Source organism: Crocuta crocuta, unplaced genomic scaffold (assembly GCF_008692635.1).
Source record: "Crocuta crocuta isolate KB4526 unplaced genomic scaffold, BGI_CrCroc_1.0 scaffold70, whole genome shotgun sequence".
Lineage (NCBI taxonomy): Eukaryota > Metazoa > Chordata > Mammalia > Carnivora > Hyaenidae > Crocuta > Crocuta crocuta.
Genome location: NW_027528417.1, coordinates 9,477,278 through 9,503,966, shown reverse-complemented (window position 1 = coordinate 9,503,966; position 26,689 = coordinate 9,477,278). Strand labels below are relative to the sequence as shown.

The 26,689-nt window shown below is 41.1% G+C and overlaps 1 protein-coding gene across 1 annotated transcript in view; it reads right to left on the bottom strand.

The window, feature by feature from the left end:
• Window positions 1-26,689, bottom strand: part of ATP13A5 (ATPase 13A5) — a 100,445-nt gene that overhangs the window by 55,424 nt on the left and 18,332 nt on the right. Inside the window, exons 6-11 of the mRNA XM_077754365.1 lie at window positions 26,008-26,077; window positions 21,346-21,480; window positions 13,181-13,253; window positions 11,875-12,003; window positions 4,157-4,327; window positions 987-1,144 (exon numbers count right to left, since the gene is read on the bottom strand). Of these exons, the coding sequence (XP_077610491.1) occupies window positions 987-1,144; window positions 4,157-4,327; window positions 11,875-12,003; window positions 13,181-13,253; window positions 21,346-21,480; window positions 26,008-26,077 (736 nt within the window). The remainder of the gene's footprint in view (window positions 1-986; window positions 1,145-4,156; window positions 4,328-11,874; window positions 12,004-13,180; window positions 13,254-21,345; window positions 21,481-26,007; window positions 26,078-26,689) is intronic.

The window sequence follows — 26,689 nt, the reverse complement described above, 5'->3', positions numbered from 1 at the left end:
AAAAAAAAAAAAAAAAAAAAAAAAAAAAAAAAAAAAAAAATCAGACTCTCAGGATCAGAAAGGATCTCCGAAGTCACTTGTGAGAACCCTTCCTTCTCCAGCTATCACAACTACTAAGAGGGATTTTCAAATGAAACCAGACACTATGAAGCTTAAAAAGAAGTGGGGATCCATGCAGCATATACTTCTGTAAAAGTGGACATTCAATTCTATTTTAGAACCTAAAAGAACACAGAGCAACTCAATGGGTGCATGGTATCTTGGGCCTTAGACAATGTACACGCTCAAATATCTCAACATTCTCAAATAATTCAAATTTCTAGCATGCTGTTCAAGATCCCCTTCAATGTGACCCATTTCACCTTGCTAGACTTTACCTCTCAGATGCTTGGTGGTTCTAGAAGACCCATCTGAATTTCTTCCTTTGTCCTTTTCTCACTCTAACTAGTATGCCCTTCTTCCTCCCTGATCTGATTAACTAAATCCCCTCCATTCTATCAGACTTGAGAAACACGTATGTCCTCTGAGGATATTTGGGCTTGGGTGTCACAAATGCCACATGTGCAGTACCCTCTCATTCCCATCCACATGGTGAAAGAAGTTGTGAAGTTGCAACTTTTCATTGCTGTGCCATCCAATACAATTTTCACTAACTACACATGGCCACTTGAATTTAAATTAATCAAAAAATCAAACTGCTAAATTATGTTCACTTAGTTAAAAATAATTAAAATGAAGTAAAGTTGAAAATTCATTTCCTTGGTCACACTAGCCACAGTTCAAGCGTTCAATAAGCACATGTGGTTAAGGGCTACCAAATTGAACTGTGTAGGTATAGAATCGTTCCATCATCTAAGAAAGTTCTATTGGACAGAACTGACTTACAGAATGATGGGGCTAAGAGATAACCTTGTCTAACCCTTTTGAGTTAGGTGAGGTTCCTTGAAAAAGCCATGTCATTAAAAAGCCTTACCCCCAGTACTTACTCCATGGTACATATATACACCGAGGGCATAGAAGAAACCCACAACTCCAAGGAAGGCCAGGAACACTATAAACTTGAAGGCATCATTGTATAGTTTGAAGTTCAGAGGCCGGGGATAGAGGATGGATCTCACCAAGTCCCCTTTGGCAGTATTGTAACCTGCATGAAGATAATCACAGGTGGAGTAAGTTCCTTTAATACAGTTTACTCCCAAACTCAAAATGGTGTGCATTGAATTAAGAATTGGTTAATGGCATCTTTCGAATATGGAATGAAAACATCACTGCGAACAGTATATTTACATTTATTATCCCTACAAGTGGTATTCACTTAGCTCTGCTCAATTTCTCTTGCTCTGGGAGCCAGTGCCACAGTGGCTCACACAGTGCAGCTCCTCACTCATGCATGCATGAGATTGGGGAATAGACTAGGGAACTGGCAGATGTAGTCACCAGAGAAGATGAGCTGCTAAGAGAAGAAGACTTTAAAGCTCAAATATGTGCTGAAAATAACAGAAAATGAAGACAAAAGGAAAGCACAACACAATTAATTTCTTAAACATGTATGCCTCTGATCATGTCATTCTTATGCCCAAAAACCTTCCAGAACCCCCCAATTTTTTATAATAAAGCTCAAATTTCTAGGCATGGCATTCAAGATCCTGTCAACCTTGTGGACTCCTATCTTGCTAGACTTATCTCTTAACTTCCCACTGCTCTTAGAAAACCCCAGTGCAGTCCTTCTTTTGTGTTTTATAGAAATAGGTTAGCATGTCTTTTTAGCTTTCAGCTAGGATTGGCTAAATCCTTCCCCCCCATCAGGCTTGGCTCAAAATGCCACCTCATCAAATAAATATTTCCAGAGTTCTACTCCCACATGTCATATCAAAACTAAATTCTCCCCCTCTTCGGAGTCCCCATAACAATCATAGGACATCTATCAATTTTCTGTGTTTAGTTAGCTCTAAATCCACCTGTCTCCTGCAGTAGACCACAATCTTCTTTAAGGGCAAGGACTGTCTCACAGTTTTTTTTCTTTAGCCCTCAGGGAATAGCACTTAGTAGATACTCATTAATATCTAAGTTATTGGAAAAAAGAGGGGGGCTATTAGATATGAGTCACTGTTGTATAAGCCATGCCTTAATCCTACTGCTTGCTGAACATCCAGTCCCCTCAAGTGCAGCTTTGCAGGCTTTGCAGAAAAGGAGCAGAGCTTTCTCTAACTTGTTGCCTCAGAATTTTACAGGCTCAGATAAGATGATTTCCATGATTTCTTCATTAGCTCCTGCTTACCAGCAGGCTGAGAGAATATCTCAGCCGGATCAGCAACCTCAAGGACCCCAGGAAGCCCAGCCTGAGGAGGAATGTGCTCAGCAGGACCCTCTCTGCTGGGCTCTTTGCCAAATGATGGCCAAGGAAATGGCCAGTGATGAGCTGAGGGAATTGAGGAATGCCATGACCCAGGAGGCTATCCATGAGCACCAGATGGCTGAGACCACTGACCTCTTCCAGTGCAGCAAATGCAAGAAGAAGGATTGCACCTACAACCAGGTGCAGACACGCAGTGCTGATGAGCCCATGACCACCTTTGCCTTAAGCAATGAATGGGGCAATCGCTGGGAGTTCTGCTGATGGAACCGCAAAGCCTTGTTTTCAGTGAACAAGGTGAGGAAGGACAAAGAGAAAGCACTAAGCCAATCTAGCTGGAGAAAATAATAAAAATTAAGATGAAGAAACCATCATCAGTGGTCATGCCCACTGACCTCTTTGAAGCAAAACTTGATATTTTTTCATTAAAAGAAAGTCAGGTAAAACAATCGAATCACAGACTAAAGCACAGAGACGATAAAGTGCAAGTGTGTTTTGGATCTGTGCACATGTGGGCTGGCAGAAACACAGGTCAGGGGTGGTGTTGGCTGTATGATGTCATGTGAAAGACCGGAAGTAACATTAGGAGTCTTGAAAAGTTTTTGAGCATGGTGTGTACAGACTGCTTCGAAATATGTTTTGGAAATGTGACTTGGTGGCAGATCAAGGGAGAGTTGGAACAAAAAGACAAGACCAAGGATTTGAGGCAAAAGCTGAAAGGGAAGAGTCGAAAGAATATTTCTGTTGCAATTGTTAGCCAGGAGAGGATGAAAGGCCTGGACAGAACACCAACTGCAGGGATGAAAGAGAGGGAGACAGGACTCTGGAACCATCTCTAGAATTGACAGGATGCGGTGTCCTACTTGGTACAGGAGAAAGTGAGGAGGTAAAGGTGATGCGGAGACTGGCTAGGTGGCGATGCTGTTAACACAAAGTGGAGGACAGGGGCNTGCAGGGATGAAAGAGAGGGAGACAGGACTCTGGAACCATCTCTAGAATTGACAGGATGCGGTGTCCTACTTGGTACAGGAGAAAGTGAGGAGGTAAAGGTGATGTGGAGACTGGCTAGATGGCGATGCTGTTAACACAAAGCGGAGGACAGGGGCACCTGGGTGGCTCAGTCTGTTGAACGTCCGACTTCGGCTCAGGTCATGATTTCACAGTTTGTGGGTTCGAGCCCTGCGTCGGGCTCCGTGCTGACAGCTCAGAGCCTGTGGACTGTCTTCGGATTCTGTGTCTCCCTCTCTCTCTTACCCTCCCCTGATCACGCTCACTCTCTCTCTCTCTCTCTCTCTCAGAAATAAATTAAAAAACATTAAAAAACAAAAAGAAAGAAAGCGGAGGACACGTCCTTTAGATGCCTTGACTTTGAAGTGTTTGTACGGAACCCACATGGAGGTATCCAGCAGGGACCTTGAAATAACAGGCCAACAAGCAGCACTTTGAAAGGAAAAAGTCCTCAAGTGATAATGTTGGAACTCTTTTCTTGGTAATCACTTAGAGTGGGCATAGAGGGAAGAGAAAAGAAGCCTGTGGACAATAAAAAACAAACAAACAAGAACATAGTCTTGCCTTTGAGGCAATGTCTTTCATCTCTGTTTATGTTTCATCTTAGACAAGGGTTGTAACAATGAACCCGTTACGTTGGAAATGGCAGCAACTTAGAATCATAAGGATCTAACCAGAAACAACTATGGCTATTTCCAGAATGTGGCAAATGCCATAATCCTAAATCACATTTCCCCAATCCAACTCCCCCACCTCTAAACATGGACAAAATTTACCAAAGTGGAATCTACTAACCTGTTTGTAAAACAACTGCTCTCACCGGCCCTTGCCCAGATGGCTTGACCTGGATAACTTCTGTCCCACAGAAAAGGACGTGTTTCCGATAGTCCTCCATGCCGTGGGATTTCCAGGCCACGGTGTTCTCCGTATGGGGCAGTGGCGTCTTTGTGACAGGTATACTTTCTCCTAAAGAAGATTTTATTTTGTTGATTCTGTATGAACTCAGGTAGTTATTTAGAGCTGGTGCTTGACAGTTTCAAGAAAGTATACAAACCACAGCTATTCAGGTCTTGACTCCCACCCCTTGGGTCAGATGATTTCTCAAGGAGCTGGTGATGCAAACAGTGGTATACTTCATTATATTTCAAATATTTATTTAAGGCCCACCTATATTTTCCAGTCCTGGTCTGCATGGTTTGCTGTTATAATTTAAAAAGCAGGCCATTTTATCAAAGGTAGTTTTCACTTAATTGTCCCTTCAAGTGTTCCTTAAGCCCATATCTAAGCGAGGTAATGAAGGAGCTATAAGGCAGGTATATAGCTATTATTATTAGCCTTTTATTTACTTGTTTATCTACTCATTCATCCATTCATCTAACAAATATTTTTAAGCCCTTATTCTGTGCCAGGCACTGTTCTAGGTGCTGAGAATACAATAATGAACAAGATACAAAGCCTGCTCTCAGAAAGCCCAGGGAGTCAAGCCAGGAAGTAGCAGTAAATAATAAATTAGAATACAATAAAGTAAGAATTTTGGTAGTCTTACTGGCTGATCTGAAGATCTAACCCAAACAGAGGACCAGGAAACATTTCCAGAACAATTAATAGGTGACAAACTCAAAAGGAAATGAGGCCAATGAGATTAAGGAGGAAAATAAAGTGTTCTTGGAAGAAGAGAGAGACAGATCATGCTGTGCTCTGGGCACTAAAGTTGGCTGGGTATGTTTGGGACATTGAGTGTAAGGGCGGAGGTAAGCAGTCCCAGAAGCACAGAGATGAATGAGAAGTTATTTCTTCATAAAACCTGTTAAATATTCTTCATTGTCTTTTCGGAGCTGGCAGTGAAAGATAAAAACCAATATAACAAGACAGGGCGTCTCTTGTTTCTTTCTGGATGATCTCAGTTCCATTCTCATTAATTAACACTTCTAAAGAGTTAGATCAATAATGTCTATCTTCATCTTTCCTCTCTCCTGTGTTCTTGTTCTCTATTTCCCAATGGTGGGCTATTCATCCCAACCTGGATTTCCCACTAGCATCCTCAAGTCAACATATCTAAAATCCATACTAATATTTCTTTAATGTTTATTTTATTTATTTTTGAGACAGAGAGGAGGGGGAGGCAGAGAGAGAAGGAGAGAGAAGATCCCAAGCAGGCTCTGTGCTGAAAGCTCACTGTGGGCCTCGAACTCACAAACCATAAGACCATGGCCTGAGCCGCAAGCAATAGTTGGATACTTAACCGACTGAGCCACCCAGGCACCCCCATACTAATATTTTTACCACTAAACATCCTTGTGACTTTTTCTTTAGAAAAAGAGTATCACCCTTTTGCTGAGTAACAGGTGTATAGTCTCAGAATCACTTTTGATTCCTCCTCTTCCCATGCTCTGCCCTCTTATGGTCTGATTCTCCAATTTTTACTGCTTTTTCTCCAGGAGTGTGTCTCACCAAGTAACTCCTGGACTCCTGCATTTGGGTCCCAAAGGCTTCACAGGCAGTCACCATCTCGTGGTGGCTGCCTTATCAATGGATGACCTGTAAGCGTTTAGCTCCTTGACGTGAAAACCATTTTAATAATAATAATATGAGTCTATGGTAGAACTAATATTTCCTTTTTTATGAAAAAGCATCTCACCCACAATCTGATTTGACCTCTTGAGTTGGAAAAAACCTCCAGTCCTTCCTCCTATGTGTCTCCTTTGCTATGATGCTACTATTGCACTCACACACTCTTGATGCCATATGGGTGGGGGTTTTCCCACAACAAGCAATTCTGTGGCATTAGCTGGTTGTCCTACAATTCAATTCAATTCAATTCAGTCTGACACTGTCTACCTAGAGATAGCATCAGATCCCACAGGTTAAGGACTCAGTCCCACAGGACTGCTCCCACCCCACCTCTGATGCTAATTGCAAATCCTGTGTTTTTAACTAATAAACCCGAGGTTCCCACAACCCCCTTCTTGGGTCCAATTAATCTGCTAGAGTGGCTTATAGAACTCAGGGAAATATTTACATTTACCAATTTGTTAAAGGATATGATAAAGCATATAGGTAAATAGCCAGATGAAGAGATACAGAGGGTAAGGTTCGGAGGGATCTCAAGTGCAAACCCTTTGGGTAGATTTTCAAAGCCACCACAATCTGAGCATCACTGGCACTATTTCCTATACGCTCCAGCTAACCTGGGCCACTTGCATATACTATTGTTCCCTCCCATTCTCTGCTGGTACCATTCCTCTAGTTTCCCTGATGGCAGGAAAACAGGGTATTTAAGACACACACACACACACAAAATTAGCTCAGAGTTCAAAAGGATACATTTCAGAAACAAACTAAAAATGCTAATAACACTTCCTTGCTTCCAGATTTAAAAAGCACTAGAATGAATTTAAAATTCCATCAGTCTTTTGCTAAATGTTCAACTAGCAGAATGACATGTCATATTTCTAATTTGGAAATCATATTATATTGATTATAGTTACAGAATTTAGATTCCCTCTCTCTTTCTAGGTAATATCTGAGGGCAAGGACTTTGCATATGTAACTTTTCATATTCCTCATTTTCCTTGCTGGTATGTAATAGCTTGAAAAGACTTATTTTTGCTGAATGCCTGGATGAACTGAATAAAAACAATTACCCAGGTTTTTCTATGATTGGTTTTTCAAAACTGGTTTTCTGCATGGTGCATTTTTTACATCCCAAGGTATAAGAAGCCATACAATTTGTATTAGTGATCGTGAATATTCTCAGGAAATTCCTTTAGCCGGACATTGTCTCTAACTCATTCTCTTTAAACATTATTATGTTTATGGCAATGAGAAAGAATGAAATCTGGCCATTGGTAACAATGTGGATGGAACTTGAGGGTGTTATGCTGAGCAAAATAAGTCAGGCAGAGAAGGACAGATACCATATGTTTGCACGTATAGGAGGATTAGGAGGAACTTAACAGATGATCATGGGGGAGAAGAAAGGGGGAAAAATAGTGGGGAAAGGGAGGGAGGCAAGCCATGAGAGACTCTTGAGTGCTGAGAACAAACTGAGGGTTGATGGGGTGGGGGGAGGGGAAGGGGGGTGATGGGCATGGAGGAGGGCACTTGTGGGGATGAGCACTGGGTGTTATATGGAAACCAACTTGACAATAAACTATTTAAGAAAAATAAAAAATAAAAATTATGATATTTATCCTTTGTTTGGATTGACCAGTTGTGTTCTAAGTGGCTTTGGAAAAGGGATAGAACCTTTTGACAAATCTCCAAATCATTGTACCACATTGTTTTGAAATCAACCTTTGTAAAAGCAGATTCTTAGAGATAATTTCTAACATTTTTTTCTGCCTATGAATCACTGAATATTAATCCATAATATATTCATAGACTAATATTAGTGGATCGTTTCTGTGCACACAGCCAATGGCATTGGTGGCAGGCAGAAGACATTCAATCAACCAGAGCTGGAAGTCATTTGGAGATAATGTTCCAAAGATAACATTCAAATCAGATATGATTTTACACAGAAATGACTTTCAAGTCTCTTTTACGCTATTCACATATTAATAAGGAGTCTCATGTTTGGCCTTTCTTGGAATCTCAAGAAAGGGCAATTTGCCTACAAAGGTACAGAGTTCTAAGAAGCCTCGAGAGCATTTTAGAAGGAAGAACACTCATTGCCAATGTCAACTGGCTTCCAGGACCCAGAAGTCCTGGCTGCTGTGAGGTGGGCTTCTCTCCCTTGTCCCCAGTGAGCCACTGCTTCCGCATGGAAGGAGTGTCTGAAATGCCATGTCCTCCTTTGTTTATATTTCTGGGGTCATTAGATTGTAAGCTGTCTGAGGGCAGTGGCCATCCCTCATCTGTCTCGGTGACTTCAGCATTCAACACAGTACCTGGCGCAGAGGAGGCACTTCTGAACCTTTATTGAATACGTGGATGGACAAATGAATAAACTGAAAGAAAAGAAGTGAGAGACAGGAGGAAAGGGAAAAGGAAGAGGGAACAGACTGGCCTATCAAACCATTATAAGTTTGTCTGACAGGATGTAAGTGGGAAATTACCATGTAGGAAAATTTCTCTGTGCCCAGCTGGGATCTCTGTGTACCTTCCACACACACACGTTTCAAATCCATCACTAATTCTATGAGTAAAGGGAAAAGGAGGCAATTGTGGCAGAGTGAATGAATACTACCACTCCCCCCATAATATCTTTAAGAGAATGAGGGGGCAGTAGTTTCAAGCATAGGCTCCCAGGTCAAAAGGCCTGGGTTTGAGTGTTTTAACTTCTTCAGAGAATTTATAAGCATTGGAAATGTATGTCATTTACCTGTGTTCATGTTTTCTACCTCCCCACTAGAACTTCACCTCTGTGAGGGCAGAATAATATCTCACTTGTTCACTGCTGTATCCCTAGCACATAGCAGAGTGTTCCAGAATAGTAACTAATATACATTTGTAGAATGAATGAATGAATGAATGAGCAAATGAATCCAAATAGCCACTCTACCACTTTTAAGCTGTGTGACTTTAGGCAAATTTCTTATCCTCTCTGGGCCTTAGATTCTCCTACCTTATAGAGTCATAGGTTGAATGAAATAATATATGTAAAATATTAGCACAGTGCCTAATATATATAAGAAATAAGAAAAAATGGCTTTTGTGCCAAAAGAAATTTCAAAACATTAATATAATTTCCCCCACAGTATTCCCCTTTGCCTCTTGACCACTTTATGAGACGCTAGATCTTGAAGGGACCCATTACCTTCAAAGGCAGAAGGGATAGAGTTGAGAGCTGGCTTCTGGGTTTTACACGTCATTCGTGACTTTTTTTGACCATGAGTTTTAGAGACTATCTGAGAATAAGAATTCCTGTTCATGCTGCCTTCCCTCTACTACTTTTCTAGCTAAAAATCCCTGGATTGGGAGTTGGAAGAAAATCCAAAGGAAACTTAGATATTGTGTGCCCTTGGGAGAAGGGGCTGGCACCAAAGTAGGGTAAGGAAACATTCTAGAAGTTTGTGAAAACAGAGCAAGAGGCATCAGTAAGCCTCCTTTGGCAGGGAAATGGGCTTGGGACATTTCCCAAGCCCAGAGTGGAGTGGGGGCCACAGAAAGGAGAGCTGCCATAGACCAGACCCACCTCCCCAGTGCCCTGCACAACTTCAAGTAGCTAGACTTGGGTCAGGCAACCTGCTAGCTTATGGAGACAACTGTTTGACTTAGACTAGATACTTCACGACACTGCTTCCTCTCAACGATGGCAAGATTTGGAGCAAAAATTAAGAGTGGAGTTAGACAATTAAGTTTCTTGCATAGTTGAGCTTCCAGTAATAGGGTGAGGCTAAGGAGAGGAGGCTGAAGAAGACCCAGCAATGGACATGCACTACGGGCGCGACTCTCCAGTACAGAGAAAAAGATGAGGAGGCACACAAAATGTCAGCTCTACCCCTCTTAGAATCCTCTTTTTCCTCACTCCTGTGGTCCCTCATGTCTGGGAGCTAATACCACCTCCAGTCCTGACACTGGCTAACTGGGCAGTCTGGTCTCTGGTCACTTGGGTCTCCTTGTCTGTAAATGGGGCATTAGAATAGCTCCTAATTTGTTTTCTGCTGTGATGAGTGAGATATGAAAGTTATTTGTAAAACATAAATTGCTCTAGAGATGTTTGGAGAATTTGCAATTTCTCTTCTAAATAAATACAGACTTCTAGATATGCAAAGGACTGTTTTGCACACGGGGAATAAAAAACCTGAGTCACAGTCACGGACAAATGCTCTAGGAAGACAAACGCAGTTTCAGGAATCTAAGCATAATCTGATTGTTCAGTCAGGATCCTTTTTACAAATGTGTATACGAGTGAGCAGATCTATGTAGGCTATGTAATAAAGTATTTAGAGCATGGTGGTACTTAGATCTTTCCGAAAAAAAATAATGAGAAAGAAATATATGTATTTCTGTTGTACGTGTCTGTCTCTAAAACTGACTTTTACCAGTACGTAGGTTACATAGATATTAATGCTGGTGACCTTCTTTTTCTAGAAATGGACCTAAGGAAAGCCACTTACTCCATAGGGTCATTTTAGGTCCATTTTGCACATTGAAAGGTGGCGTTGTTTACCATTTCTACCATTTTTTTCCTCTGAGTTTTCCTCAGAAGTAAGGCAAGAACCAAGCACCCCAGTCTGTAGACCCAGGGGAGTCAAGGCTGCGATCTGTCTTCCCCTTTTTTCTCACAGTCATGCTCTGTTGCCAATGAGAGGAGCCTTTCTTCACTGTCAGGTTGCCGGGAAATGTGAGACAGTTGTTCTTGGGCTTGAGGTTTGCACCTCGGGTACTGTGGCAACATTCAGGATGAAAGATAGCATCAGTATGCAAATCCTCATCACTCTCATTATAAGGCAGTTAGATTTCAGCACACTAACGGGGCATTTTGTAATTACACTGAGCATATTTATGTTTACTGCATTTTCTTGTCTCAATTTTAAATTAAGCAGACCCATTTTTAATACGAAATCTGCTTCTGTTGAACAAGTTAGGAATCAATAATGATTCTCTTCACGTTTAGGTGATGTGAAAAAGTTGTATGTGTGTATGTACGCACACGTGTGTGTGTGTGTGTGTGTGTGTCTTTTCCAGTCTTCAGCAACTTGGGAACAGAAAGATACAACAATTTGTAAGCACAAAAGACAAATACTTTCTATTTTTGTGTTACTGTATAGTTTCTTCTTCTCTCGTTATGATGTCCTAGGTGTTTTGGTTTTGCCTAAAGAATATTTTATAAATAGTGTCTTACTAATTACGCAAATTCAAGTGAACTTTACAAAGTACAAATGAGAGCAAGGATGATAGTTCAAACCTCTGTTACAAGAAAACTGGCTTTCTGCTTGGTAGGATCAACTGGAAACCCAATTCTAAAGGATGTTACACTGCCTTTCCCTGAAGGGTCAACTCAATACTCTTCCAGTGAAAACTGGGGCTCAGTTTTCCATCTACAGAGAGCGGCGATGGATAAAATCTCTGCATCCTGCCGATTATAAGAGTTGGTGGTTATATGGAAACCAACTTGACAATAAACTATTAAAAAAATAAGAGTTGGTGGTTTCCGGTTGTGTTTTGTTTGGATAGGTGTATAAACCATGCTCGTGTTCATGAAGACATCGTGCATCAAGTAGTCTCTCTCACTGTCCTCTGAACCAAAGGACACTCTTCACCCCACCCATCAGGAAATTAACCAATCACATATGTTGGACTTTCCTTCTAATTTTGTATTTATTGTCATTGGATTCTTATATTACTAAATGTAGCCTATTTGCATTTATGGAGCTCTGTCTGCATGAATAGCCTAGCTGGGTCGACCTCACCTATCTTTCAATATCTTAATATCAGGCAGGTAAGGATACGTGGATCTGCTTTGCTAACTCTTTTTTTTTTTTTTTTTTTTTTTTTTTTTTGCTTTGCCAACTCTTGGATGAGATGTTGGACAGGACAGAAGAGGCCCCGCGACAACGGCCTACCTGTGAGCATGCCTTCGTTCACCACACAGCTTCCGTCAATCAGAATAGCATCACATGGCAATGAGGTTTTTCCTGGGAGAATAAGAATATCTCCAGGAACCAAGAGACGGGATTCCAGCTTCTGCATACCTACACAGCAACAAAGTTTCCATGACTGACTGATCTTTTCCTGTTTTCACTTAAGAGTGCACGGGTGGCTGAGAACTCTTAACCAACCTGTTGCCCAAGAGCTACCCTGTGTGCTCGTGCTCATTTGCTCCAGCTCCTTGCCACTGATTTGCAAAATCACAGAAACCAGGATTAGGGAATGTCTTCCAGGGCCATAGGAAAGGATTAGCTGAGCAACAAGATCCCATCTTGATTCTAGTACTTAGGAGAGAGCTCTGCTCACAGAAGATACTCAAGGGTACCGATTATGGGAGTAGTGCCCCTTTAATGCTTCATACTTGCTTGGACTAGGCTCCTGACCCCCTAGGATATATTCTGTCTTTGGATTGGGGTCTGGTGTGAACCATCCAGTTTCTGGTACCCTGGGGTGCAGCTCCTTACTCCTTACAGAGAACCATGTTCCCCCCGCCCCCCAACCCAGGATAAGTCAGAGCAAATACCGAGTCCAGCTGGCCATTTACAAGCATTATTTGGGTCTGGATTCTGAATAACAGATTGAAATGTTAGAGGGGCGCCTGGGTAGCTCAGGCAGTTGGGCGTCCAGCTTCGGCTCAGGTCATGATCTCACAGTTCGTGGGTTCAAGCCCCACATCAGGCTCTGTACTGACAGCAAAGAGCCTGGAGCCTGCTTTGGATTCTGTGTCTCCCTCTCTCTCTGCCCCTCCCCTCCTCATGTTCTGTCCCTCAAAAATAAATACACATTTTTTAAAAAGTTAAAAAATGAAAAAAGAAATGTTAGAATTCAAGGTCTGTTTGGGGTCATTAGTTGGGGAAATCAAAAAGCCTCAAGAAGGCTAACCAGCTACATTCAAATGAGTGAAATATGGGAAGGCAGAGGGAATTGGACACGACTAAGGCAGCAGATCAAAATGGTTCAGTCAGGATGAAGCATGCAAGTTACCCAGTGTACAAAATTCAGTGATGTGCTCACCATCTGGGTCCTGGAAATGCAGGTCAGCATTTGCGTGATCTTTCCTCCTTACGTTTTGCAGCTTAGAAGTCTTATTTGCCTTACATTAGCCCCCGCCATGGGTTTAATTAGAAAAGGCTTTTCTCCTCAACTAATAATCAGTAACAAACGGGACCGATTCCACTCTGAAATATTAGGATGCTGAAGGCGGCGGAACATATCACTTACCTTTGCCCTTTACCATGATCGTAACCTGGACCTTGTTGTGATCCTCCACGAGGTTGTGCAGCTTCACTGATTGCTACCAATTCAAAGTCAACGTTTAAATATCAGATAGTCCGTAACCCGAAAACCACATGATCTCAATATGGTAAATACCACCCCTGCCATCACAGCTGAAACTGCTTTGGGCAAAGGCTCAAGCTCTACTTTTTTTTAATTAAAAAAATTTTTTTAAATGTTTATTTATTTGAGAGAGAGAGAGAGAGAGAGAGGAGGGGCAGAGAGAGAGGGAGACACAGAATCCAAAGCAGGCTCCAGGCTCTGAGTCGTCAGCACAGAGCCTGACACAGGGCTCAAACCCACGAACTGTGAGATCATGACCTGAGCCGAAGTCGGTCACTTAACTGACTGACCCAGGCACCCCTAGAGCAAATTATTTTTATCTGCCCTCTTGATGATTTTTAATGTAGCCAACGTCACCAGATAAGCATTACCCACAATTACACAACGTTCCTCTTGAGAGAACTTAATACATTTGGTGTTTTTATTTATACAAGAACAGTTTATTGTTTACTTCAGTTTTTCCTGAAAGGCAACACTTCACTCCTTTGGATCAATTGAGTGGAAGAAGTGATACTGTTGTTTGTTAGGTACATAGTCATTGCCCTAACTTGACTTTCTGAGGCCTGCCTATTGGGGCTCCCATTTTACTGATGGGTAATAGTGAGAAGGGCAGCCATGGTTCTGTGACAGGAACACTGGATTCATTCAGGACCCCTGAGTCACGGGTCAGGTTTACTCACTAACCAGCCACGTACCCGTATATAGGAAATGTCATTTTATAAGTTACTTGTTCCCTCTGTAAACAAATGCCATTAAACTGAATCACGTTTTCAAGCTCCTTCAGACCTCAACATGTCTGATACTGATTTATTTTCCATATCAGAGATTTATTCAAAGCCCTCCAAGATTTCATGGGAGAAATAACCCAGGGTTTATAAATGGTTTAGATTATTATTATTATTATTAGACAGTTGGAAACATTAAGCAACTACTATGTTCCAGGCACTGTTGTAAGCACTTGGAATGTATTGCTTGTTTTTTTTTACTCCTCAAAATAATCCTGTGATGAAAATATTACAGTCTCCAATGTACATAAAACAAAATAAAACAACCAAAAAAGCCACCAAAACAAAAACAAAACAGGGTCTTGAAAATGTTAAAGTAACTTACTTACTAAGTACTAAGATTGACAGTAAAACCCCGGTTCATCTGACTCTCAAGCCTTCTCTGTTGATGAATATGTTCTCCAAAAGTGCTTGAAAATAGATTTTTCCAAATTTAAGAAGATAAATAACTTCCTTATACATTTCTTTACGTTACTTTCTTGCTTCGCAAACTCTTTTAGTGACTGCCATGAGAACTTCACCCTAGCTTAAGAGGATGATGAGCAACACATTTGGAAGTGGTGAAGCGTGAGTTCATAAAACTTGACTGTAACTCTCAAAAATCATTATGGCATCAAGCTGGATTTACTCATCAGACTTAGCATTCTGTGCAACCTGCTATGCTTCCATGGCTTTGTTCAAGCTATCACCTGGAATGCTCACCCCGGTTTTCTACTAGCGAACTCTTTCTAATCCTTCACATAAAACTGTTCAAATGTCACCTCCACTCCATAAGTCTCTACCATCCCCAGAAAGAAGGAATCGTTCTGCTCTCTGTGTTTCTGCCTGTATTCATGTACCGGTCACGTTCCATCACAACTGTTTTCTCGTCAGGTCTCCTGTGTGAGGCAGGTGGTTCAAAGAGCCAAGTACCCACCTGTGCACTCCTAGAGTCGATCACACAGTAGGCCCTCAGCGAATACTTATTTCATAGAACTGAATTATTCCACTTCTCCCCACAACACTGGAGAAGGATAACGTAAGCCTCCTCTCTGAGCTAATGTACCCAGAAACCCTACAAACACAAGTTTCTATGACAACCAACCAGCTAGGAGAAAGCAGGTGCTCTGATGCTTGCTGTGATTTGGAAGCTCGCCGCCTGATTTTCATTAGGCCCCCTCTGGTTTCTCCAATCCCAGTTTAGTGGGACCAGGGTCAGTTTCCAAGCCTAATTTGCATATTGTTATTATTCCCGCATCTGTTGCTGTGTGTCTTTGTGTTTGCTGGGGCTGGATTTCCTCCAGAGATGATAATGAGGGCACTAAATCAGGTATCTTTTGAGCCCCGCTCAGTCATGGCTAAAGGCAATGCGCTGTGGGTCAGATGAATATTTCTGTTTCTAGCAGCCGCCTGTGGAGCCCGCGATGGAGTATGGCACACGGCTCGGTGTAAATCCAGTTGAGTGCCAACTCAATTTGCACTCATACCTGCACCAAATGTGTTCGAAAGGGGCTGCCACGGGTGTTTCTTGGCTTGGGCAAGGTGACTCTTTGCAGCGTGATTTGGGGCCACCGTCGACGCAGAAAGATAGCTTATTGCACTCCTGCAAACACCACCCCCCCTTGCAATGTTCAAAAGCCGCTACTTTTTAGCATGATTTGCAAATGGCAGTAGCTGCTCCTTCCATTCCTAGCAAGCCCCTTTTCCAAATATTTTCATAATAAAATTATCAGTCATTTGCTGCAAGGAAACTCATAGGTCACTTTGAGATTTTGCTCAATGGGACAGTGAAGTACTTGATGTGGAATCAGGAAACCCCGGGGGTGGGATCTGTAGCCGCGGTTACCTGGCAAGTCACTTCATCTCCCTGATGGTCCCCGTCTCAGGTGGTGGGAGGACACCACAATCACATGTGTATCATTTCAGAGTCTGCTGTGCCCCCACACAGATGGGGGGGTGGAGGGGGGCGGTGGAGCCTGTTGCAAATGGTGCTAAAGAAATACTGATTGGTGAGGATTTGTGATTTAAAGTGCAAAAACACAGTTTCAGCAAACTGAGCCATTTTGTGTAATGTTACAAGATCTCTTGCAGTTTGGGGCAGATAAGCATTTGTTAACAAATATTAACTTCAGGGGCACCTGGGTGGCTCAATCAGTTTAGAGTCGGACTCTTGGTTCTTGCTCAGGCTGTGATCTCATGGTTTCCTGGGTTCGAGTCCCACTGAGCTCTGTGCTGACAGCCCAGAGTCTGGGATTCTCTCTCTCTCTTTCTCTCTCTCACTCTCTCTCTCTGTCCCTCCCCCACTCAGACTGGATCTGTCTCTCTCAAAATAAATAAATAAAACTTAAAAAGAAACAAACGTTAACTGCTAATGAGATTAGTGCCTCCTTGTTTTTAAATTTTTTTTAATGTTTTATTTATTTCTGAGGGAAAGAGAGAGAGGCAGCATGAGCAGGGGAGGGTCAGAGAGAGAGGGAGATACAGAATCTGAAACCGGCTCCAGGCTCCAAGCTGGCTGTCAGCACAGAGCCCGATGCGGGGCTTGAACCTACAAACCGTGAGATCATGACCTGAGCCAAAGTCGGACGCTTCACCGACTGAGCCACCCAGGCGCCCCATGAAAAACTTTTAAACATCAATAGATAACACCAAATGCTGGTGAGGATCTGGAGAAATGGATACTCTCATATGGTGCTGTTATTTTATTTGAAGAAAATAATATCGTGGTATCTATTAACATCCAAAATAGACATATCTTTTGATTCAGCAACCTGGCTTTCAATTATTTTACTAAAAAAAATGCAAACACTAATATGTAAGGAAACATCTGTATTGTAGTTTTGTGTGATTCAGCACACCTGTGGTGGCAAAAATTGAAGAGGAAGCCCCCTATTTTCTCTAAATAAATGAATGGTTGAGTAAATTATGATATACCGTGGAATTTCACACCATTATTTTTAAACATGATCTCAAATTATTTATTTACTTGCTGGATGACCATTATATGTATTATAAAGTGACAAATGCAAGTTCCAGATTAATGTGCAAAGTACGCTCTTGTTTTAATAAAACCAATTAATAAATATATAATTAAATCTCCATATAGCCCTGTAGTCCTGTACATCGTAGAGTAGAAAGAGTGAAAAATATGTTCCGCCGATGATGACGTTAATAAATAAATAAATAGATGTATTGGGGAGCTTAGTGCTTGAATTTGTCCTTTGGTGGATTCTTCTGGAACAATAGCTCTTAAGCTTTCAGAATGCATAACAATCACCTGTCATGAAACTGTGAAAAAGTACAGATTCCTGTTGTTACCTTGGATATTTTGATTTAATGGGTCAGGAGCTTAGGAATCTTGAGTAATTCCCTCACTGAAACATCGCCCCCTAGAGTGTAGAATCAAACCAGTTTTCTCTGTAACCCTTCCCCAACTCCCACACAGAAATCTCTATTTTTTTTCCATTTCCTTAAAGACAGTTATACCTACATTTCAAATGAAAAAAAAAAAAATAGACATTGTAAAGGAATTTTCAGAGAGACTGAAATTTGTCAGAAACGTGTCAATGGGAAATGTGTATTTAAGTGAGGGGAACTATGTGGAAACATTCTAGGGGGTGTAACATAACAAGTGCTAACAGCACATTTACCTGAGACCCATTGATTACAGGCCACACAAATTGGTTAACCTGGTCTAGGCACATGAGAATTTGTGAAGATGCAGGGCAATTCACTAACCTAAGGTGGGAAGTGAAGCCAGAGCTCCCAAGGGCTCCAAACAGGAACAGGAAATGCTATGGGAAGCAGGTTATTAGCTCTCTCTCTTTCTCTCTCTCTCTCTCTAGTTCTCTCTGCCCTCTCCCTCTCACCCGGGCTCCATATTTCTCACCTCTGTGTCTCACTGTGTATCTGGTTCCTTCTTTTTCTGTGCAAGTCTTTTCTCTGCTTATCCACACACAAGGGTCAAGGGTTGCCACCTTGGACGTACCACTGCCTCTCAGATCACATTCCTGACGGAGTATGACAGACAGCTTCAAGCCCTTATGCTTGGATCCCAGGCAAAAAGATATATTGGCATCATTCTTGCTGATGGACTGGTTTCCAACTATGTGTGCCCATGGAAAGAGAGAGCCACCTAGAACAGACTAGTTGCAAGTCGCCAGAGTTGTGTGTGTACTCGGTTATCTGAGGAGGGGGGCTGCAGTGCTTGCCCCAAAATACGTGTACTGAATTTCATGCCTGTCAGGGAATAGGAGGAGGCTGGAGAGAGTAACCCAACTTCATGGTTTCAGGCTCTATTTTTTTCAATGTTTTATTTATTTTTGAGAGAGATATAGAGACAGCATGAGCAGGGGAGGGTCAGAGAGAGAGGGAGACACGGAATCCGAAACAGGCTCCGGGCTCGGAGCTAGCTGTCAGCACAGAGCCCGACATGGGTCTCGAACCCACAAACCGTGAGATCATGACCTGAGCCGAAGTTGGGCACTTAACTGACTGAGCCACCCAGGCGCCCGGGTTCCAGGCTTTATTAAAGCCCACTGTACTTTATGTCTTTGGGTTCTATGAGCTACTGGTACATATTTATAATACATATCCCTTTGATGATGAGGGTAGTTTAAACAGGTTTCTATTCTTTAGACACATCCTGACTTGAGTAGTTTAGGACTAAAGTCCAGTTGGACACTATTAGAGCCCAATAGGAATTGACTCCAATTTGCAGCACATGCTCTCAGACTTCCAGGGGCCAGAAAATGTCTTACTAGCGTTCTAAAGTTTTCAAGGGGGTTTTATTTTTTTTTTCATTCCTTATCGCTGGCCCTGGCAAAATGATAGAATCCCAAAATGGTAAGACCTACAAAGTAGAGTATAACCTCCGTCGTGTATAGATGAGGAAAGTGAGCCCAAGGAAAACAGAGTCCCGAGACTCTCATGAGTGAGCCAGTGGTCATCAGCAGCCCTGTTCCGATGGCCCAACTGCTTCCTTATTCCCGTCAATCTCTGTACCCCTCCCCCTCCCATCTGTCCATTGCCAACTTTCCCCAACTTTTAATCATAAAAACAACAACAGGAATATCAATGATAACAAGAACTAACATTTAGTGAGTACCTACTGTGTACCAGGAATATAAGTATTCAAACTGATTGTTTCATTTAACTCTCTCAACTCTAACATCAACACACACTCACACGCCCACACACATACACACCTCTTACATGAGGAAGCTGATTATAATAGCATCAAGTAACATAAATAGGAGCCGTAAGGGGGAGGTTTTGAATTTGACTAGATAAGATCTCCTTGCCAAAAGTCCTCAAAGAGTTCCGTATTTTTCCTGAGAGCACTTCCATGGTTTATGCTGATATATCCGGGTGACTTGCACAGAGAACCCGGATGTCTCCCCAGTGGAAGGAAGGACATGGAGGAAGGGCTGTATTCACTGATGTTTGACTTAAACCAGAAAGTGTACGAATGGGTTACAGGTATCAAGTCAGATATTCTATTAAGGAAAGATTTCTCAAAACCCAGAAACTAGAAATTCTATTTGTGGGCTTCACATTACATACCTTTATCAAAAGACTAAGGAAAAAGCTTAGGACACTATAGTTTCCTATTGTGACTCAGCAGAATAGTCAGATCTTAATTGTCCTGGTGTCCATTTTCATGCTTTTGCTCAAATTCCCAGAGCTACGGAAAGATAGTAACTCTCTCCCAGGCCTTGGGAACCAACCAGGAAGGATTAACCACCATCAAAGGCAGGTGACTGGTCTTTCTTAATGCTTTTGTGATTTAAATTAGTTTGTGAAAAAACACTAGGAGGTACTCCTTTTTTAAATAGGCAAAAAAACAGAAACAAAACAAATCCCTTTAGCCCTCACTCTCTAGCTCAAAGTATCTCCGTTCATTTAACTTTTCATTTTTAGATTCTGTTTTCTAACTCTTTACAAACCTGTTGCCTTTCTTTCATTTCTCATCAAACACTTCATAACTCAAAATTTGTAGGATCTAAAACCAGATAAGGAGCCAAAATTAGACTTAATATTGTTGAGTAACTGAAATAGAACAGGAATGGAAGGTCCCTTTCAGTTAGGCTTGTGTAAAGGCCTCACGTCTGCCTTTCAGACTTGTGCCCAGAGCCCACTCTGTGGACATCAAGAATTCATCTCTCTTCTCAGCACATGTGTTTGACCTTCATCCCCAGCTGTGACTCTACTTTGGAAAGTGCCTTATGCTAAGGAAATGTTGCACATGTCATAGAATTTCATTTTATGAGAGGCCAGAAGCTCTGACCCTGAGTCACAAACCCACACCCTGATCTGGAACAAGCTCCGTGGATCTAAGTTTTGTTCCCTTCGATGAAGAATGAAGTTTGAGACTAGATGGTTTCAACAGTTCAGTACAGATGACAGGCTGACACAGGGCACCGTACAAATGCCCAGCCCCCAAACCCATGTCTACAAAGCTAATTCCACAGTCAAGTGTTCAGAAACATGCAACAAATACGGTGAGACATCCTTTTGGAGTTGCCTCCTGATTCAGTCTGATGACTCTTAAGCAAAGTAGCAAAACGTTTTCTAGAAAGATGCTGTGGGGAGCTGAGACTTGTAGGGGTGGTGGAGTTATAAGTCATATTCAGGAAAATCCTACTTCAGAACGCACTGCTGTATCATTTAGAAGGCTGGTTATTTTGGGGCACCTGGATGGCGGCTTGGTCAGTTATGCGTCTGACTCTTGATTTCAGCTCAGGTCATGATCTAGCATTTCATGAGATCAAGCCCTATGTTGGCTGTCAGTGTAGAGCCTGATTGGAATTCTCTCTCTCCCTCTGTCTCTCTGCCCCTCCCCTGCTCCTGCTCACATGCTTGCTCTCTCTCTCTTTCTCACTCTCTCTCTCACAAAATAAATAAACTTAAAAAAATCTAATTATTTTTAAAAAGCAAGACTTTAAATAGCTATAAGATGAGCAATGATCAAAAGGTACTATGCTGTCATTATTAATCTATCACAGCCTTCTTTCCCACCATTCTCAGACACAACATCAGAGTCCTTCTGAACATTGTAAGCAGGTCAGCCTTCAGTCGATAATCCGAGTTTGCAAAGACATTTACGTCTACCTGCTATTTCTGAAGCTCTCCTCCTGAGATCTCACATTTAGTAAGCCCTTGTTTTTTGCTTTATGACTTAAGTTTCACAAAGCTACTCCTTGCTGTAAGTGGAAATCCCATAGGTTTTGCTTCTTGTGCACCATAAGCTAAATAGAATCCAACTGTGATTTTAGCTCTTACCTGTCGCAAATCATACACACTTAAGACAATGGAGATAACAGACAAGATGATGATGGCCACAGAGTATTCAATGTAACCTTGAGACAGCCACAAAGTTAGGGTAAAGGCTTGGAACACATAGAATGGATTTAAAACCTGAAAGTACAAAAACAGCATTTGAGTCACTTGCATGGATCATGTCGAAACAAAGACATGGAAAAACATTCCATGCTTATGGATTGTTAGAGCAAATATTATTAAAATGTCTAAACTACCCAAAGCAATCTACACAGCCAATGCAATCCCTATCAAAATAACACCAACATTTTTCTTAGAACAAACAATTTTAAAATTTGTATGGAGCCACAAAAAACCCTGAGTACCAAAGTAATGTTGAAAAAGGAAAGCAAAACAGAAGGTCACAATTCCAGACTTCAAGCTATATTACAAAGGTGTAATCATTAAGACAGTATGGTACTGGTACAAAAACAGACACATAGATCAACGGAACAGAATAAACAAGCCAGAAATGGACCACAACTATATGGTCAACGAATCTTCAAAAAAGCAGGAAAGACTATCCAATGGAAAAAAGACAATCTCTCCAACAAATGGTGTTGTGAAAATTGTATGGCAACAAGCAAAAGAATGAAACTGGACCACTTTCTTACACCATACACAAAAATAAATTCAAAATGGATGAAAGGCCTAAATGTGAGACAGAAAAACATTAAAACCCTAGAGAAGAATACAGGCAGCAATGTCTTTGATCTTGCTAGATACATCTCCAGAGGCAAGGGAAACGAAAGCAAAGATGAACTTTTGGCGCTTCATCAAGAAAAAAAGCTTCTGCACAGAGAAGGACATAATCCACAAAACTAAAAAGCAACCTACAGAATGGGAGAATATATTTCCAAATGACATATAGGACAAAAAGCTAGTATCCAAAATCTATAAAGAACTTATCAAACTCAACACCCCAAAAATAAACAATCCAGTGATGATACGGGCAGAAGACATGAACAGGCATTTCTCCAAAGAAGGCATTCAAATGGCTAACAGACACATGAAAAAAATGCTCAACGTCACATCATCAGGGAAATACAAATCAAAACTACTGCCAGATACCAGATACCACCTCACACCTTTCAAAATGGCTAAAACTCATAACTCAGGAAACAACGAATGCTAGCAAGGATGCAGAGAAAAGGGAACCCTCTTACACTGTTGGTGGGAATGCAAACTGGTACAGCCACTCTGGAAAACAGTATAAAGGCTCCTCAAAAAGTTAAAAATAGAACTACCTTATGATCCAGCACTACTAGGTATTTATTCAAAGGATACAAAAAAAAATTCTGATTTAAAGGGGCACATACCCTCCAGTTTTATAGCAACACTGTCAATAATAGCCAAATTATAGAAAGAGCCCAAATGTCCATTGACTGATGAATGAATAAAGAAGGTGTGGAGAGTATGGATATAATGGAACATTACTCAACCATCAAAAAAGAATTAAATCTTGCCATTTGCAACAACATGGATGGAACTCGAGGGTATTATGCTAAGTGAAATAAGACAGTCAGAAAGAGACAAATGTGTGGAATTTAAGAAAGAAAACAGATGAACACAGGGGAAGGGAAGGAAATATAAGATAAAAACAGAGAGGGAGGCAAACCATGAGAGACTCTTAATTACGGAGAACAAACTGAGAGTTGCTGGAGGGAGGTAAATGAGAGGATGGGTTGAATGGGGGATGGGCATCAAGGAGGGCACTTGTGATGAGCACTGAGTGTCATATGTAAATGATGAATCAGTATACTCTACTCCTGAAACCAATACCGCACTACCTGTTAACTAAATGGAATTTAAATAAAATCTTGGAAGAAAAAAAAGATGATGTCACTTCTTTATCGAGTTTTTAAATCATATTTTATGACAAACAATGATCTCTAATATTTAGGAATTCACTTAGAACTCAATTTCAGTGGAGTCAGTGTCAAGCACATAAAATGTGCAATAGTGGAAGCAAAATTATTTTAAGCACTCAGAGACTGGCCATAAATTGATTATTGTTATTTGTTTTGAACTTTGAAAAATATTTTATCAATATCAAAATCTAACAATTTACCTTTCCAAACACTATTTACCCATAATGGCGGAGAACCATGATTCAGTCTCTTAAAGCAAACTTCAACTTTGACCATTTTTACTGCAGTTTCTTCTTCACATAATCACATGCGGCAGATTTAGTCAAGGTGTGCGAGAAAACGAAAGACTGCACTTTTATTCAGATCATTGAAAAATAACATGTTCTTCACCTCAGAGGTTTTAGCAAGAGGCTCAGAGTCAGGCATGTCAGCATGTGGCCTCCCTTGAATGGGGTGAGGGGCTCATCTTACCCAAAGTTGCAGTGAAATCCATGGGAAGAATGTATCACCAGCCCAAAGCTGGCCATCCACGCACATATATTTTAGTCTCTTTATTATACCTTTAATTTTTTTATTCCCTCAATTGTCCCCATTTTGGTCCTGCTGACCATACTGTTAATAAAGATAGCAGAGAGGACAAACCTGAGAAGATAGATATAGTCATATGATCTACACACATAGTATGAATGAAAAAACCCATCTGATCAAAACAAGGATTATTTTCCTGGTGAAGTGCTCTTCACAATGACTATGAATTAGATGAAATATTACCTAAAACCAGAGCCACTCTTTCTTACCTCTACTTTCTATAATTCTCTATATATTAAATAAACTTTTACTTTAGTCCTCACAGTGAACTGCCATCCAGTTAGTAAGTTAATAGGCTGCATTTTAAGAGTGTCTTAAACCCTTGGATATATTTTGTACATTAACAAAGCTTTTGTTCCTTAATATTTCTTATTATTTCCATTGCAACATGCTTTTCTTACAAATTATAGCTCTTCTGTTTGCGTGGCATAAAATGCTCTAATTGTGGATTATGCACTAATGATAATATGATTTTGAGTTTATATAAACTCAGTAGAAAATGTGGTTAAATACTTCTTGCATAAGAAACAACAGCATCATAATTAATGTAACTCCCTTATTCAATATTCTTTTGAAACCAAAATACGAGGTAGTATTATTTCCTTTTTTCCTACTAAAGGCCTAGTAAGCAGGTGGAAAAAATACAACCGCTCCTTTCAAAATAACCACATTGAAACCTGGGAGAATCTTTGACACTCTGAAAATGTACTTGAATAAGAAGTCTAAAAAGTAGCCTGCTTTTTGGGAGTGGAGGAAACTGCCTATGTGGGGGGCATGGGGTATATGGGAAACCTCAGTACCTTCCAATCAAGTTTTCTGTGAACTGAAGCCTGCGCTAAATAAAAGTCTAATAAAAATTATTTTTAACGCGACCATGCTACACAAACAAAATGACCACTGCTGTGGATTATAACAGACTAGAAACGGGGCGCCTGGGTGGCTCAGTCGGTTAAGCGCTGACTTTGGCTCAGGTCATGATCTCTCAGTTTGTGGGTGTGAGCTCCGCAGCGGGTTCTGTGCTGACAGCTTGGAGCCTGGAGCCTGTTTCAGATTCTGTGTCTCCCTCTTTCTCTCTCTCTCTGCCCCTCCCCCACTCATGCTCTGTCTCTCTCCCACTCAAAAATAATAAGCATTAAAAAAATAAAAATTAAAAAAACCAGACTAGAAACGTGCAGCATGGAGTGGAGGCCAGCACCATCAGCTCACTGGGCTCCACGTAAGGACTGTAGAGTGGTAGCCAGGAGCTCATGCTATTGGGAATGTGATGGACAGTGCTCCACAAGTGACAGGGGACAAAACCAGCCTTGCTCTCCTGCCCAGGAGCAGAGACCATGAAAAGTCACAACCAGCAGCTGTTTACTGGCAGACGGTGGAATGGGAAAGAACAGAGTTCATAGTACCACTGTGAACCCGGCCAAACCCCAGCTGGCTCAAGGCCTGTGTCTACTAGATCCTGGCGAACAGAGCCCCAACCCCTAGGAGTTGATTATGAACTGGGGGCCATGGGGGCCACCAAGAGACAAACTCAGAGCTATCCAACAGGGACGGTGGATACAGAGAAAAAGAGAGAAATGGAGACAGAGGAAGTCCCACTGAAGGGCAGCTCACCACCAGAGCCTTCATCACCACCACTAAAAATAATAATAATTCAAGGCACACAAATAAAATATTCTAAAAAATAAATAAATCCACTAGCAAAGAAAGAAATCATTCCCGAGAAAATTGACATAATAAAGTAACCAGAGAAAGACTAAACTAATGCGTTTAAAATTGTCAAAAAGATCACAGGAGGAATAACATTACCCCACCACCACTACCATTACAACCACCATCAAAAGAGAAATCTGTCTCTTGTACTGGGAATGGATTTTTTAAAGAGGATTTTAATTTAAAACAAGTGGTTATTGAAAAGGGCCAGTTAGAAATCCGGAAATAAATCATATATTTATTGAACTATATTTTTAAAAAAAGGAAAACACCTTCATGGACAGGAAAAACATAGACTAAAGACAGCAGGGAATAACAAAACGAAGTTATAAGAAACATAGATTTTATTCATATCAAAGTATCCAGATATTGCCTAAAATTCCCCTGAGTACCAGGAAATAAAAAGTAAAGGACAAACAAAATGTTTTTTTTTCAAAGATAGATGAAAACAGTTAGTTACCTGTTTAATAAGCAGCTTCCATATGGGCTGGATTTCTACTTCAATGGCATTGGGCCCGCACACTAATCTTCTGTAAGAGATTGGTCACCAATTAAATGTCAAATCGAAAACTCATTGATAAGTGAGTGCAAGCCAAACTAAGCAAGAGTCACTTCTCTACCATTAAGGCTCTTTGTGCCTTTAATAAAAAATATTAGTGTGCATATCCTAAAATATTAACGTTTTTAAAATGAAAGTGCATGATGGACAAAGTTGTTTTTCTAGTTAAAACATATCTTAATGCAACTCAAGAATCGAAATGGAGTTAGAAAGGCATTGTGAGTTATTTTTTTAAATAATTCAATTGCATTCTAAGAATAGCCAACAAGACACAGATGTGACAATGTTCCTAGAATTCTCACGCATTCTAGATTGCTCTTGATGTTAGAGATTATATCCACCTTACTTTTGCCTCTTCAGCACCTAGGACAGGTCCTTAGCGTGTGAAAATAAGTACATGAATGAATAAGCCAACAAACTGGAAGGTGATATATGGTCTTCACATCTAACACTTTGCTAATCCACACATTCCAGTAAGAAGCCCTCGTGTTTGCATAGCATTTTACAATTTACAGCGTTCTCACACCGATTCTCTCATCTGACTGTCACAATAGTCTAAAGGAAAGGGTTACTATCCCCCATT